Raw genomic sequence first — 16,453 nt, forward strand, 5'->3', positions numbered from 1 at the left:
AAAGCAAATATAATTAACACTAAACTGTACATTTAAAAATGGGAAAACTCATTGAGCTGTACAGTTGTGATTGATCTGTGCACTCTTCTATATGTGCTATACTTCAATAAAATAATTTAAGACAAAAAAAGACTCCCACCTTTGGCCCTCAACCATCTAGCCACCCTCTCAGAATGCAACCCCTATGACCAGTTTGCTGCATAGCCTCCTAGGGATATATTCTATACATTTATAAGCATATGCACATGAATATTTTTAATATAAATGGAGGTGTACTACATATCTTGCTAATACTTCTATATCAATACATAAATATCTGCCTTGCACTTTCAAAGGTGGCATTATATTCCATTTGAATGCTTTTAAAGTGCTGAAAAGTCTTCAATGGCTCTTTTCCTATCCTTTTTTGGTTATTGTTCCATCAGTCAGTCCAGAAACATCTGTGGGCCAGATAATTTTGTAGAGGGAGCAAGAGAGATGTGTCCCCTTTCCTCAAGAAGCTTCTAATTGGGCAGAAAAGACTAATAATATTTTCTGTATGTTATTTTATTTTCAAAAGTCTTTGTTTTATGAAGAGGGCTAACACAAATAGCAAGACTTTATTTTTAACTTAAATTAAAAAAAAAAATTTCCCCTTGACTCCCAATAATGGTAACCTATGCCTTCCCTTCAAGGGGAAGAAAAGAAAGTAGAAAAAAATATTGAGGAGTACATACAAGAAAAATGATAAAATAGTTGAAACAGTACTGTTCAGACATGCTGCAATGGGATTAAGGCTGATGAAAATAAAAGGAGTAAACCTTCCCACCTACGTTGACATTCGAATGTGGAAAACAAAATTTACTCTAGCAACTTGAAGCAGAAAATGATTTATTACAGGGCATTAGTTGGCTTAGAGAATCACTGTGATGGCTGAAGAAACAGACTCTAGGTTGAACTTTCAAGAATGACCCTCAAAGTCACATCACATCCAGACCACTGGGGAAGCAACTGCCACTTCCCAAGTTAGGAAATCACTAAATTGGGAAGCTGCTGCTACTCCTAACTCCAAAGCCATTGTGTACCTGATAGCAACCATATCAGCGAAATGGATTTCACTTCCTGTCCCCCAATACCCATAAAGCTCTAGTGATGAGACACTCTGAGTTGCTAATACTGCTACAGAAAAACTATGTAGCTCTGTGATCATGTTTACCAACAAACAAAAGTAATAGTACATACAGACTCTCCCACACCTCTACCTTCCAGTTGTCCATTGTCCATAATTGGCAGAACCTAAATCCAGAATCTTAGCTGCAGTGGGGTGTAGGAAATCAAATTTTACCTTTTGAACGTCTGCAGTATAAAAAGGCACATTGAAAGGAAGTTGAAATGGATTGAATGCCAATCTGTCTTTTATATCCTCTTCCCCTTCCCCCAATCTGTAGCTCTCTTCCAACCCCAACGTCTTTTTCTCGTTTGTGTTGCTATTTTAAAGCAGGTAAGTGTAAATAACTATACATGATGGGGAGGATTAAAGTCTACAGTCACACTACCCTCCCCTCATTTCCTTTTTAGAAGGATAAATTATTGCTCCCAAGGTACTCCTTTGCTGTGCTGTGTCTCAGGAACGAAGGAAAAAGAAAATTGTAATATCTAGAGATCTGCTGTATAACATTGTGCCTGTAGTTAACAATACCGTATTGTACACTTAAAATTTTCTTAGGAGGGTAGGTTTCATAGGAAATGTTCTTACCACAGTAAAAATAAAAGAAAATTGTAAAAAGCTAGAGAAGCTAATTTGATAGAAGAAAGAGAGAGTAGTCTATTAGGCCTTGGATTGAAAGGGTTTGGGGAGGAGGTTAAAACAGGAAATCTCAAATACTAAACCAAACTGTAGGACTAAGCACACATTCCAGCTTCTCCCTCCTAATTCAGATCTATAAACTCACTTAAAATACTTTTAACCACTCATGTCCCTTCATCCATTTATTTCTTTATCTTGTTCAAAATATGTAAATAACTGCAAACATTTGAGGAAAACTAACATCATGAAAGACAGAAGCTACACTAACCAAACAGAAGAACGAACATTTAAGGAAACAAAACTAATGAAACAAAAAAGACTATAGAATGTGAGATTAATATCTTCAGGAGGCCTTCATTTCTAGCATAGCCAAGAAAGCTCCGGTTGTACCAACTCTCCTTCAGATAACAGTATAATGCCAGAATAAAACACAAAAACAACTTTCTGGAGAAGGTACTGGAAAATGACCAAAATCAGACATACACTGGAGGTGACTCAACAGTTGGAAGAAGGGAAAGCAATGGTAGCCTATGGGTAAGCTTGATCTGTGCTATGTAGGGGTGGCTAAAACTCTGATAGAAGACTTGAAACAGTCTGGCCTAAGAACCAGGCTCAAAGTTCAGTGCAGCCACAGTCACAGGAAAATGAGGAGTGAAGTCCCAAAAGGGGAGAGAATCAGAGAGGGTGATCTCTAAGAACTGTTAATAAATTTTGCACAAGTCTCCATTTGAGCCTTACACCTTGTATATGTGGGAGAGACATAAAGCAGTTCAGCCAAGGATAAAAACTAAATTGAGAATTGAGCTGCCACTCAAGAGACAGAATTTTAATATTAAGGCCAGCCAGAATAATTTCCTGCTTAAAACAACAACAGCAACCCACACTACTCCTGAATATAACAGATACACAGCTCCCAAACATAATAGCCACAATTTACAGATACAATCCAAAATTATTTGACAAAAAAAAAAAAACAGGATAAAATGCGACCCATTCTCCAGAGAAAAGATAATCAATAGAGATTGATCCCAAACTGATCCAGATGTTGGAATTAACCAAGAAGGATTTTAAAGCAATTATTATAATTTTGCTCAATGATGTAAAGGAAAATATGTTTACAATGAATGAAAAGATATGAAATCTCAGTGGAGGAAGAGAAATTATAAAACAAAAACAACCAAATAGAAATTCTAGAAGTGAAAACTGCAGTATTTTTAGGAAAAAAATTCACTGGATGGGCATAAAGATGGCCAACAGCTACATGAAAAGATGTTCAACATCCCACTAATCACCAGAGAAATGCAAGTCAAAACCACAATGAGATATCACCTCACATTTGTCAGAATGGCTGTCATCAAAAAGATCACAAATAACAAATGTTGGCAAGGATATGGAGTAAAGGGAACCCTAGTACACTGTCAGTGGGAATGTAAATTTGTGTAGCCACTGTGGAAAACAGTACGAAGTTTCCTCAAAAAACTAAAAATAGAACTACCATATGATCCAGCAATTCCACTCCTGGGTATATATCCAAAGAAAATGAAAACACTAATTTGAAAAGATACATGTATGCCAGTGTTCGTAGCAGCATTATTTATAATAAAGACATGGAAGAAACCTAAGTGTCCATCAACAGATGAATGAATAAAGATGATGTGGTATATGTATAATGGAATAGTACTCAGCCATAAAAAAAGAATTAAATTTTGCCATTTGCAACAACATGAATGGACCTGGAGGGTATTATGCTTAGTGAAATAAGTCAGACAGAGAAAGACAAATACTGTATGCTATCATTATATGTGGAATCTAAAAAATAAACAAATGAAAGACTATCACAAAACAGAAACAGACTCATAGATATAGAGAACAAACTAGTGGTTACCAGTGGGGAGAGGGCACAGGGGAGGGGCAAGAGAGGTGGGGAGAGGGGATTAAGAGGTACAGACTATTATGTATAAAATAAATAAGCCTCAAGGATATATTGGACAACGTGGGGAATATAGCCAGTATTTTATAATCACTTTAAATGGAGTATAGTCTATAAATATCTTGAATCATTATGTTGTATACCTGAAACTAATATAATACTGTAAATCAACTATACTTCAGTAAACACAGACTTATTTGGATAGAAATGGGCAAATGTTCAATAATTGCTTTATCATTGTACTTTATACTCTGAGTACTTCAAAGAGTATTACAACTTCCTGGCCAATAGGAAGTTGAAATTGATTTTAGCCCTCCAAAAGTCAGGGCTCTATACCCACTGCCTGGGGCCTTCTACAAAGGTATTCAGTATATATTTGTTAAATAAATGGAGACCATTTGCATCAAAACAAGCAGAAATTGAACTAGAGTCCCTGATAAAGTGGTTGAAGAGGACAGATTATAGTGTTTATTCACTTGAGGTCCTTGGAACATCTGCATTAGGGTTACTTGAAATGCTTGCTGAAATGCAGATGACTGGGCCATGCTCCAGATATCCTGAATCAAAAATCCCTGGGCGTATGTCTCAGGAATCTGCATTTTGATGAGTACCTCTGGTGACTTTTAAGCATGGTCAAGTTAAAAGAAATAATGCACAGAGGGCAGGGAAAAGAAGACCGGGTAAAGCCCAGAGGAAGTATGTCTTTAGGGGGCAGTGCTTTTCAGCATTTTAACATCATTCACAATTAGAAAATACTTGCAAAGCACCTTGGAGTACAAGAAGGAGAGACTGATAGAAGCTGGAAGTAACCAGCGCCAGGGACTTTGGCAGGTTCAGGCCCCACCTGGCTGCCCCAAGGATGAGGTATCAACATTTTGACACATCAGTAATCTATCTGTGACTCTAAGAAAGCTCCATCAAGGGTGAGAAGGAAAGGAGAATTTAAAGGAGAAATTTATCAAACATGGCTGAGAACAGTGCATTGCCCCGAAAGTTCCAGATGCTGCGGAGAATTCAAGGAATAGGGATGACCTTTGGGTTTCAGTAATTGGAAGGTTAAGGGAATCATTGGCGTTTTAATGCAGAGGTGAAGGGAAGGAAAAGGCATTTGTAAAGAAATAAAGGGAATGAGCTACAAGGATGTAAAGGACACAAGTATAGATGACTATTGGAAGATTTTAAGTGCTAAAGGAAAGGAGACAGTAGCTGGAAAAGTATCAGGAAAGGGTTTGGGGGAGGGGGAGGGAAAGTATAACAGAAGCCTTTCTTTGGTACATTAAGAACAGAAGGTAGTTTGCATTGGCATGGATTTCATAAATTACTTTTTAAAAAATTGTAATTATTTAGTAGTCTAATAAAGGACCTCAAAAGTCCCCTTGAATTATAACAAGAAATAATAGTTACAAATCAGGCCATTAGTCAGAGGGAATGCTGCCATTGGGGTGGATACATCTTCAAGAGCTGATGCTTTCGGAGCTGATGTCTTTTGGCTTGTCCTAATTCAGGTTCAAGTTCTTTAATCTATTGTCTTCATCATCAGTCATAGAAATCCCCTTCAGCACACTAGTGCCAGGTTAATCACAAGCTGTATTTTATAGCTTTTCAATCTTCTAAGATGATTTTATGCAGACTGGCAGGAACAATTGGAAATTGCTTTAAATAAAGTGATTTTAGGAATGTATTTGTGGTAGACAGAATAATGCCCCCCTAAAGATGCCCATGTCCCAATCCCCCAAAACTGTGAATATGTCATTTCGCATTGCAGGGGGAAATTAAGGTTATAGATGGAATTAACTTGGTTAATCAGCTAACCTTAAAATAGGAGAATAACCTGGATTATCCAGGCAGGCTCGATTTAATCACAAGAGTCTTTTAAATATGGAAGCATCAGAGAGAGATTTGAAGGTGCTATGCTGCAGGTTTTGAAAATGGGGAAAGGAGCCGTAAGCCAGGGAATATGAGCAGTCTCTAGAAGCTAGAAAAAGGCAACCGATTTCCCCCTGCAGCCTCCAGAAGGAATACAGCCCTGCCAACACAATGATTCTAGCCAATTCTGGGCTTCTAACCTCTAGAACTGTAGGAAAATTAATTTGTGTTGTTTTAAGTCACTAAATTTGTGGTGATTTGTTACAGAAGCAATAGTAAACTAATACAATATCTAAGTTTTAAAATCTTAATTTTAAAACATAAAGTCTCACTTCTCTGTCAGACCAGAAGTTCCTCCAGACCAATAATCAACCTCTGTGCTTGATGCACAATTTACACAATAAACATTTGCTGAACTTGAACCTGTATATCATATTGTCTCTCCACCATTTCTTGGGAGAGTTGCTTACTGTTCTTAAATAAAGTTTCCACTCACCTGGGAGCATGCTACATAGAGAAGCATTTCCGTTGCAGTCAGTACCTGTAGTTCCGAACTTCTTCCTTAGTGACTTTTGATTGACTGGGGGGCGGGGAGGTAGGGTTGGAGAAGGGAGTTGCTCGCTTAAACCAGAGTTAGTTTTCTCTGGGCCAAGTGTTTTAATATATGAAACTTGTATCTCCTGATCAACAGTTCCGTGGCTTCTTGTACCTCAGTTTCAACTGCTTTAGAGTAAGACCACCTATCTAAGAAACACCACCCTCAACTGAGGTTTGTTTTATGCCATAGAATCTTATATATATATTCATACCATCCCAAACGTAGTCTCAAAACTTGGTGAAAATCTATAAAACATTTTCTCATGATGCAGAAACAGACCTACTTATTTTTATAGATTTGTATTCATTTCCTTCCCAGTCATTAGATGAAACTACCAAAATTGACAGAATAAGGGCAGTTTTAAATGTATTATACACTGCTTTTGGGGATGTAATATGTATTAGCTATCTATTGCAGCTTAAAACAAACATTGATTATGTCATAATTTCTGTTGGTTAGGAATCTAAGAGCAGCTTAGTGGTTCCAACTCAGGGCCTCTTAGGTTGCAGTCAAGTTGTGAGTCAAGGCTGTCGTCATCTTAAGGCTTGACTGACGGAGAATGTACTTCCAAGTGCCTTCACGTGGCTGTTGGCTGGTCTCAGAAATCTGCCCCTAAGCTCACTCATGTGGGCCTCCCCACAGGGCTGCCTCATAGTGTGGCAGCGGCTTCCTGCAGAGTGAGCCATCATGCTAAGAGAGCGTACAAGCAGAAGCCACAGTCTTTCTAAAAACCTAATTTTGGAATTGACATCCCATCACTTATATTCTATTAGAAGCAAGTCTGTAAGTCCAGCCATACTTAAGGGGAGGAAGGGTTTACATGAGGGCATGAGTACCAGGGAGTGGTGATCATTGGGGCCATCTTAGAAGCTGGGTACCACACATATAAATTAGTGAGTTCATTGGTTTATCAGAGACTAGATAATCAAGTTAATAATATACCTAACTGAAATTAAGTTCAGTAATATTAGAACATTTTGTTAAAAAAAAAAAAAAACTACAAATAAATCTCCCATGTTAGAAGATGCAAAATAAAAATGGAAGCCTTTTAACTTTAAGGCAGGAAATTTAGAAGGTACGGTAGAATAATCAACACAATTTACTCTTTTATACGATACTCCCCTCAGATTTTCCACTTCTGACTTTCTATTACAATTCTTCCCTTCATGTTTTAAATTCTACTTATTCCTCATCTTCTAAAAACAAAAGAAGCTTATGGAGATATGTAAAATGTCATAGGAGTTGGAGTTAGTTAAAGATGAAAGGCAGAGATAGAAAACTAAGTCAGAAATAAAATTTCCATGCAAAGGTCATAGTCTGGTGAAAACTGAAGACCTAACAAAGAATCCTGGCTGTGTGGCTCAGTAAGCTGATGTTAAGAAAATGAAAAGGCAAGTCCAAGATTGGGGGAAAAAAGTATTTATAAGACATATATAATAAAAGCCTGATGTCTAGAATATATAAAGAACTCTTATAACTCCATAACATTAAGACAAAAAAAACCTGTTTTTTAAAAAATAATGTTGTATCTTTTATGGTATTCATAACATAGCTATAGTTCTCAATGCTCATATTTAATAAATAAGAGTTAAAAAATAAACAAGCCAGCATTCTTTATTAGCTCTCACTAGAATTTATGTTGACTGCCCAAAGTGGCCTCTACCTGGTAGCAGTATTTTTCAGTCCTTTTTTGCCATTTCCTTTAGTGCTGGCTTAAGCTACCTGAGATGTGTTACTTTGTGTTTATCAATTTCATACAATGAGATAAATAAAGGTATATTTTTACTATTATACATAAGTGAATTAGGGTAGATAACAAACAGAACAGGTTTTGTATTCATGAATAATGGGTCTTTATGAGATAATTCTATTCTCCTAAACTCTTCTTTCGTCTCTTTAACAAGCATATTAGCCCAAAATCATTCTTTGTAGTATTAAGCTGCCTACTTATTATTTAAATTCCAACACTTACTCTTACATGATACTCTTATGTATTTTCAACAGTGATTCTTTTATGGCACACCGAGAAAGTATGCGACAGATGATGAGAAATTTTTCTGAACCTTTTGGAAGAGACCTGTTCAGCATCTCTGATGGCAGAGGAAGAGCTCGTAACCATACGGGACATGAGGATGGAGAAAATTCCTTGACTGTAAGTTCTTTATTTTAAAGTTAGTAAAGAAAAGTATTACAGAAGAATATATCTCTGACAACAGGATATGACTAATACTTATGTTATAGAAATAACTTATGTAAAAGGAGGGACCAGTTGGAAAGCTGAGTTCTTGAACAATGAATTGTTAATTGTATAGAATTCCACTGTGCTACTAAAACTTTTAGCACCATAAAGTTATATATTACAAGCCAAACTTAAAACATTGTTTTCCATATGTATATAGTTTTTTCCTCACCTTATCATTTACTCCCATGTCTTACATTAGAACAGGCAAGGAAATATCATTGCATACAACACTTTTTTTCCCCCACTTTAAAATAAAAAACTATAGTATAATGCTTTATCTCTATTGGACCAGGAAAAACCAGTCTTCTGCATGGCTACCTTGGACCTTCAAAACTTAGATTAACTTTTAATTGTATTCAAAAGCCTTGCAAAACTACAATATATATTCAGAAGTCTTGTCTGAGAGCAAAACTAAAAGGTTACAAACATACTCAACTCAAAAAAAAAAACCCAGGATATTTATATACCTTAAGTATTTTCTTTTCTGCTTATTTCTATTGCTTCTTCAGCCTCAGGAATGGCAGTTCTAGAACAACAAATCCACAGGAGTTTCTAAAAGATAAATCTCTGCAATAGAAATGTAGATATTCAGAACTCAGTAAACATTTTGAATTGGTCAATTGGGAAACTTCCAGAATCTTCCAGGAAAACATTTTCGTATTTTTCTATTTGCAGTGGTCTTAAATAGAGCAAAATGTTTCAAATACTCCTAAGACGTTTGATGGATAACATTGCATTTGCCATTTAAATGAAAGTAATCTTCACATTCTTTTTCACATACATATTATTCCAATATATATATTAATTACATTCCAGTTATTTTTTAAATTAGTTAATGTGGTATCATTATATATATTTTTTACTGTTAGAGCTATAAATTTCCATAAAAGTTGAAAATTAAGGTCAAAGGAAAAAATTGTCAAAGAGAGCAGAAAAATCAAATATGACATTCTGAAATTTTATCTTTCACATGAGCATTGAAGCATTTTATGTATCTGCTATAACCACAGCAAAGAAAGAGTAGGGCTGTATATAGTGCTTTGTATTTACGTGCATAAATGAGCTACTCGTAGCCTTTGTAGAAAAAGAAGTGACAATTTTATTCCCTTGTAAGCATAGAAAGGAGATCTGTTTATAATTCAGCTATAAAGTTCTTACTGAGGATGCCTAAGCTGTAACTCTGCTGGTCATCCACTGGAAGTAGAAGTAAACGTTTCTTTCCTGGGTACTTGTGCTTAAAGCATCTGAATGTTTAATGAGCTGGAATAAGAAATATATGTAACCAAATAAAGAGATAAATTTCTGTGAAACTGTAGTTTATACGATTCATAATGTAGAACTATTTGTATTTTAGCTTGCCTCATATTTGCCTTGCCAGTGTGGCTTGAAATCAAGTTTTGGGGAACCAAAAACACCCACACAGCTGAAGTAATATGGTTGCATAAATGTGATGATTAAATAAGGAAAGTCAAGCAGGAAAACAACTCTGAATATAAAGGAAGGCCAAGACCAACATTTGAATGAAAAACTAAAATAGTTGCTACCTTGTCCAGTTTATAGTGACATAAATTAACTTTTGTCTAAGATTATTAATCATAGGTGTAGGCTAAAGTCTGTAGCATTATCCAATAGAACATTCTGGATGATGCAAATGTTCTAAATCTGCCCTGTTCAGTGTGGTTAGCCACATATGGCTATCAAGCCCTTGAAATGTGCCTAGTGCTACTGAATTTTTAATTAAATTCTAATTATTTTAAAACTAATTTTAAATAGCCACATGTGGCTATTGGCTACCTTAATGGAGAGCATGATGATATTCAAATAGACTGGAAAGCTTTTAGCTTTTTTTTAAACCAATGCTGAGTAAAGTACACTAATCACCTATACGTAAACCTATCATCTTATTTTTTAAGTTAATAAAAATCTCTTTAAACATTTTCCCAAGAAAAACTGCAGTACTCATCTACCTATTAAATAAAAAGTAAATGGTAATTTTTACTATATCAGATTTAGACAAAACCATTTCATAAAACTTTGAGTTTTATAACTTTTTATATAGTCAATACTGCTAAGTAGTATTTAGTTGCCTCTCCCATCTAAAATCAAGTAGTATACATTCTTCTTCAATTACATTATATTGTATCAACTGTCTTAGAAAGCTAACACCAGTGGAGTTTTTTCTTGTTCAAGCTATGAAAACTCTTTGCCAACCAAGAGTTCCGAGCACTGTCCTAGGGCAGTTGAAGGGCAGTAGGAATTTTTAAATATAGGAATTTCATCCAGTTTTCCCAGGAACATTCAGCTTCTCTTTTAGCCAAAACACTTTTTCTTTCCCGGTACATTATAATTTGTACTGGTGAGATATGGCTCACCTTTTTTCCCCTAGGGTGTGATACATTTGACATGTTTATGTCTCAGTATGAAAGACTTATGTTATAGCAAAACTAACTAAATTAATTAAAAGAAAACAAAAACAAACAACAGTAGCAACAGAAGACCTCTATCCTAACTTGACTTTTCTAAGTCAGTGTCTTATAACTAGATGCGAAAGTAGAAACAGAAATTAGAAATTGACTGCAGAAGATGAAAAAGATGGCTGCCTAGTTTGAAAAGAGCACAGTGAAGAAAACAGTAGTAGGCTTTTTGAGCATGCTGGCTGTTCTGTTTGAACTTTTATTAACAGTTTACACAAACTCTTTTTTCTCTTTTTATGAAGTTATAAATTTTAAAATGAGTATTTTGATTAAGTAGTGAGCCATATGCTGATGATTTTAAGCACAGTGGATGAAAATTTATATTTCAAATAGACGCTTGATAACTTTTTTCTTTATTTTTGGCCCATTTCTTGACATTTGTCATCTTTATCAGCCCTATTAGGAGGGAAAACAGAGACACCTACAGAAGTAGAAGCATCAGCTTTGCCGTTTTCCTGTGTTTGTACTATTAGTATTTTCTTCGGTTCATGATTTCCTTATTGGGATATTTTTAAGCCATTACGTTTAAAAAGTTGTCCATTTTGAGAGGATTGGTTTGTTTAAAACTATAATTTAATCTGTAAATTTATTTAATTAGGCAGTTTATAATTCAAGATATGACGTGTGACCATTTGACAATTAGATTGAGAGATGGTGCCAGAGTCAATGTAAAATCTGTTTTTCCTTTCAGTAAAAAGAAACAGAAAGAGAAATTTTACTGGTACATCAATACACTTTGGAGATTACTGTTCTACATATACAGTATAAGTATATATCATCTGAGATAACTTATAAAATTGAATATAAACACAGTTTTCTCTAGTTGTTTTGACATAACTTACACAGGGAGAAAATTATCACAGAATGATGGTAAAACTTTATATATACCTTTTACCAAGAAATTCAAAATTTATTTTCAACATTTAAAACTTCCAAGTAATGAAAATTTTTAATTTGTATACGTGTCTAAAAATTTATTTTCATCTGTACCTATTGAGGAATATAATTTATGAATTATTAATTTTGATTATTCCATCTATTATACTTAATGTTCTTTTTCCTATCGAAGACTCCAAATATCTTTAAATCTCTATGTGTGATCCTTTCTGAAGTCCATATTTGTTATTCCATAAATTAGTTCTTAGGAGGTATTCATTAAATTTTTGGCCAAATATCTCTACTAATTTTTTGGAATGTTATTAATTTAGATACTTTTGATTTTTAACGGGTTAAAGGAAAGATTAACTGATTTTAAAAAAATATGGAATAGTTGAACAAAGGAAAGATGATATAATCTTAATCATTGTACCTTATGTGTTAATTTTGGTGTGAATTTGCATTTCCTTTGAGAAATGTTTGTCTCAATCCATAGCAAATACTTTCTCTTTCAACTGCCTTTAACAAATACTAGAGTAGTCTTATTTAAAAGTGATATATGGTCTCTCTATTTGCCTGCCAGGATCCTGTCAGGCTCTACAATGAATAATAAGCAGATAACTTTAAAAATATATGTTGAGTTCTTTTTGATTAAAAGGTTCTGTAATTTGGTTAGCTCTGAACTATGTGATTATGCAGTGCATTTCTCTCTTTTTCAGAGATTGTTATATAATAAATATCATAACCAAAATTAATTGGATTTTTTTTCTAGGTGATGAGTGTTCTTGTGCCTTTTGGCAGTTTTGGTAGTATGGTTCATATCATAAGACACAAACCATTTGAGCAATATTTTCTGACAAATATTTATTTTTCATTAACTCAAGCAAACTGAATAGGCATGCCATCTCACTTTCATAATGGCTTTTTAGCATTTGTTACTGAAAACTTGTTTCATGTGTTAAATTTATCTTAGAGTGTTTAGGCCTGTGTTTTGTGAAGTAAGTAATATCAACATAATAAAATCAGTCTTCCAAAAGAAATAGTACATTTTAGTTGATGACTATTCACTTGATTTGCAAAAGGGATCCCCACAGTTGTGTTTAAAAGTTGGAAACTTCCCCAGGCTTATGAAGACTTTTCAAAAGGTGAAAAACCACCAAACTGTAGATAGACAAGCACATTTGGAAAAGCTCAGATTGGCTGCTTTCTCTAGGACTCTATTGCCAATTCATTCATGCTTTTCCTTTCCCAAGTTCAAGCATGGCTACTCTGCAACTAGCTTTTCTCCCACCCCTGTTTCTCCAGGCCTTTGGTCCTGTTTTCTGTGGCTCTAGTTTCTAACACACTTAAAGGCAATCTGAGGAGTAACAGAGAATAGCATCACCTTGGAACATTTCCTATGGATGCACCTATGCTCTCATGAAAAAGTTTTTTTATTCTCTTGTGCTAGACTTCAGCCATTTCTCTCCTTAAAGTTTGACATATAATATTTGTCCTTCCTGACCAGAGTTTTTAGTGGGACAAGTGATGAAGGAAAAAAAAAAAAAAAACAGCTATAGCACAGAGTTATCAGTAAAAATGATCAGGAAGTTCAGCATGCTGTGGGAGCACAGGCAGAAAAAAGCCTGTAGCCCAGACGTTTTGGGATGGTAGAGTGGAGGTCAACTACAGAACACTTCCTGAACCTTAAGGATTAATAGGAATTAGCCAGGAAAATCTGGGAGGGGAGAAGAAGAGTGCTCAACACAGAGGAAACAGCATGTGCAAAAACCTAGAGGCTAGGGAGCCCAAAGATGTTTAGGGTCATTTGGCCCTAGGATGTGAGTTGGAGAGTGTGTATAGATGATGATGGAGAGGTAACCAGGGGGACTTCTTTTGGCCCTGGTAAGGATTGTGGACATTATCTTAAGAACAGGGGAAGCAATTGGTGAATTTTCATCAAAACAGTAGTAGAATCAGGTTCTCATTTTTTAAAGATCATTGTGCCTGCAGGGAGGAGAGAGATTAGAAGGGATCACAGTGGAGGCAGGGAGGCTAGGAGGCTGATCAAGTATTCTGGGAAGTATTAGTGATAGCTTCTACTCAGGTAATAGCTGTGGTGATAAAGAGAAATAATCTCCTTTGAGAAAGAGTTAAATAGGTGAATGGATAGAACTTGGTGATTAATTGGGTTGATGGATCAGTAGAGAGGGAGAAGGAAAGTATTATGCTTATTTTTGTGGCATGAGGCATTAGGTAGATGGGAACGCCACTGAGCTAGGAACAGAGCATTGATGCAGTGCAGATATGAGGGCAGGGGTGTTCAGAAAGGTCATTTCAATTCTGGGTGTTTTGCATTTGAGGCATCTGTGGGCTGTCCAGGTGGGATTTATCTGGTAAACAGTTGGATATATGGGTTTGAGCTGAGCTAGAGATAATTAGTTCATTCATTCAGCAAATATCTATTGAGCCCTCCTATGTGCCAGGAGTTGTTTTTAAAGTATTGGGAATATAGTAGTGAGTAAGACAGAGAAGATAGCCCTGCCTTCACAGAGATTATTTTTACAGAGTGGCAAGACAGACAATAAACAACAAAATAATTTCAGATCGTCAAAGTACTCTGAAGGAGATGGAGTAATGATATAGTGACAGGTGGAGGTGAGGCAGAGATTAGTTTAGACAGGTGGGCTTCTTAAGGAGGTGATACTTGAATGATTAGAAGAAACTATACTGAGAGTCAGGAGAAAACATTCTAGGCAGAGAAGAGCAGCCGTACAGAGTTCCTGAAGGCCTCAAAAGCCCACTGGAATCTCTGCTCTAATTTGTAGCCCCACTTTTTGTCAAGGCGTTGGGCCACCCCATAGCAAGTACAGATACATCTTTTGATGGCTGATTTGATAGTGAATTGAGAAGAGACAGAATATACCCCAAACATCTGATCTTTTTCTCCTCCTCCTCTCCTTCCTTAGGCCAGCCCTTCTATCTCTCTTGAATTGTTCTCTCTTATACAGCCTTGATTCTTAACCTAATGTTGAAGCAAAAAATTCACAACATTTCCTGAATTGTGTTGAATCTCTGAAATGCAGATTAATTCTATTGTAGTCCTTTGCATCCTAAAGATGTATCAATATCTCCTAAATGTGTCTTTGTTGTTCCCTACTGTGCTAAGTGCAGGTTCTAAAAAGGAATTTGCTTTTTTTCGTCTATTTCCTATTGTAACTAGCAATAAAAACCCAGTAGAAGGCAGAGACACAAACAGGCCTTTGATAATTCTTTACTGAGTCCCAGCTTGGCACAAAGCAAAAGAATATCCAGAAGGGCTGAAATACCAGCATTGAATAACAGTGCCTTACAGGGTTCAAAACACTCCTCCTGCTTGAGCAGGGGAGTTCCTTGAACTAAACACTCCTTATAATAGTAGATGATGCTTTGGGTGACACACTAGAATATGTGCTTCACTTTTTGATTCCTGGTGATTGTTCCAGTGATAAAACCTAAAATCAATAGCAGATCTTTCTAGAGCAGAGTTTTGCAGCCTTGACACCACTACTTTCATGTTGGTCTGGATAATTCTTTTTTCTTTTTTTTTTTTAATTAATTAATTAATTTATTATTTTTGGCTGTGTTGGGTCTTCATTTCTGTGCGAGGGCTTTCTCTAGTTGCGGCGAGCGGGGGCCACTCTTCATCGCAGTGCGCGGGCCTCTCACTATCGCGGCCTCTCTTGTTGTGGAGCACAGGCTCCAGACGCGCAGGCTCAGTAGTTGTGGCTCACGGGCCCAGTTGCTCCGCGGCGTGTGGGATCTTCCCAGACCAGGGCTCGAACCCGTGTCCCTTGCATTGGCAGGCGGATTCTCAACCACTGCACCACCAGGGAAGCCCTGGGCTGGATAATTCTTGTTCTGGGGAGCTGTCCTATGCTTTGTAGGATGTTTAGCAGAATCCCTTGCCTCTACCACTAGATACCGGTCATATACCCTCCCCAGCTGTGACAAACAAAAATGAGTATAATTATTGCCGAATGTCCCACTGGGATCAAAATCACTCCTGGCTAAGAAACTACTTTCTGGAGGAATTCTTAACTGTTCTTCTAAAGGAGCATACCTCTGGAGGAATCAGGTTCCCCAGCTTCAAACTATAGTACAAAGCTACAGTAATCAAGACAGTATGGTACTGGCACGAAAACAGAAATATAGCTCAATGGTACAGGATAGAAAGCCCAGAGGTAAACCCACGCACATATGGTCACCTAATTTATGACAAAGAAGGCAAGAACATACAATGGAGAAAAGACAGCCTCTTCAATAAGTGGTGCTGGGAAAACTGGACAGCTACATGTAAAAGAATGAAATTAGAACACTACCTAACACCATACACAAAAATAAACTTCAAATGGGTTAAAGACCTAAATGTAAGACCAGACACTATAAAACTCTTAGAGGAAAACATAGGAAAACACAAACCATATATGTAGTTTGACATAAACCGCAGCAAGATCTTTTCTGACCCACCTCCTAGAGTAATGAAAATAAAAACAAAAATAAACAAATGGTACCTAATTAAAGTTAAAAGCTTTTGTACAGCAAAGGAAACCATAAACAAGACGAAAAGACAGCCCTCAGAATGGGAGAAAATATTTGCAAATGAAACAACGGACAAAGGATTAATCTCCAAAATATACAAACAGCTCATGGAACTCCATAT

General features: G+C 36.2%; 1 protein-coding gene across 4 annotated transcripts in view; it reads left to right on the top strand.

Moving 5' to 3' along the window:
• Positions 1–16,453, top strand: part of MLF1 (myeloid leukemia factor 1) — a 44,472-nt gene that overhangs the window by 10,324 nt on the left and 17,695 nt on the right. For all 4 annotated transcript variants that reach the window (XM_036851513.1, XM_036851510.1, XM_036851511.1 and 1 more), the window contains exon 2: positions 8,185–8,332. In XM_036851513.1, the coding sequence (XP_036707408.1) occupies positions 8,185–8,332 (148 nt within the window). The remainder of the gene's footprint in view (positions 1–8,184; positions 8,333–16,453) is intronic.

The sequence above is a fragment of the Balaenoptera musculus genome, chromosome 4, assembly GCF_009873245.2.
Source record: "Balaenoptera musculus isolate JJ_BM4_2016_0621 chromosome 4, mBalMus1.pri.v3, whole genome shotgun sequence".
Taxonomy (NCBI): domain Eukaryota; kingdom Metazoa; phylum Chordata; class Mammalia; order Artiodactyla; family Balaenopteridae; genus Balaenoptera; species Balaenoptera musculus.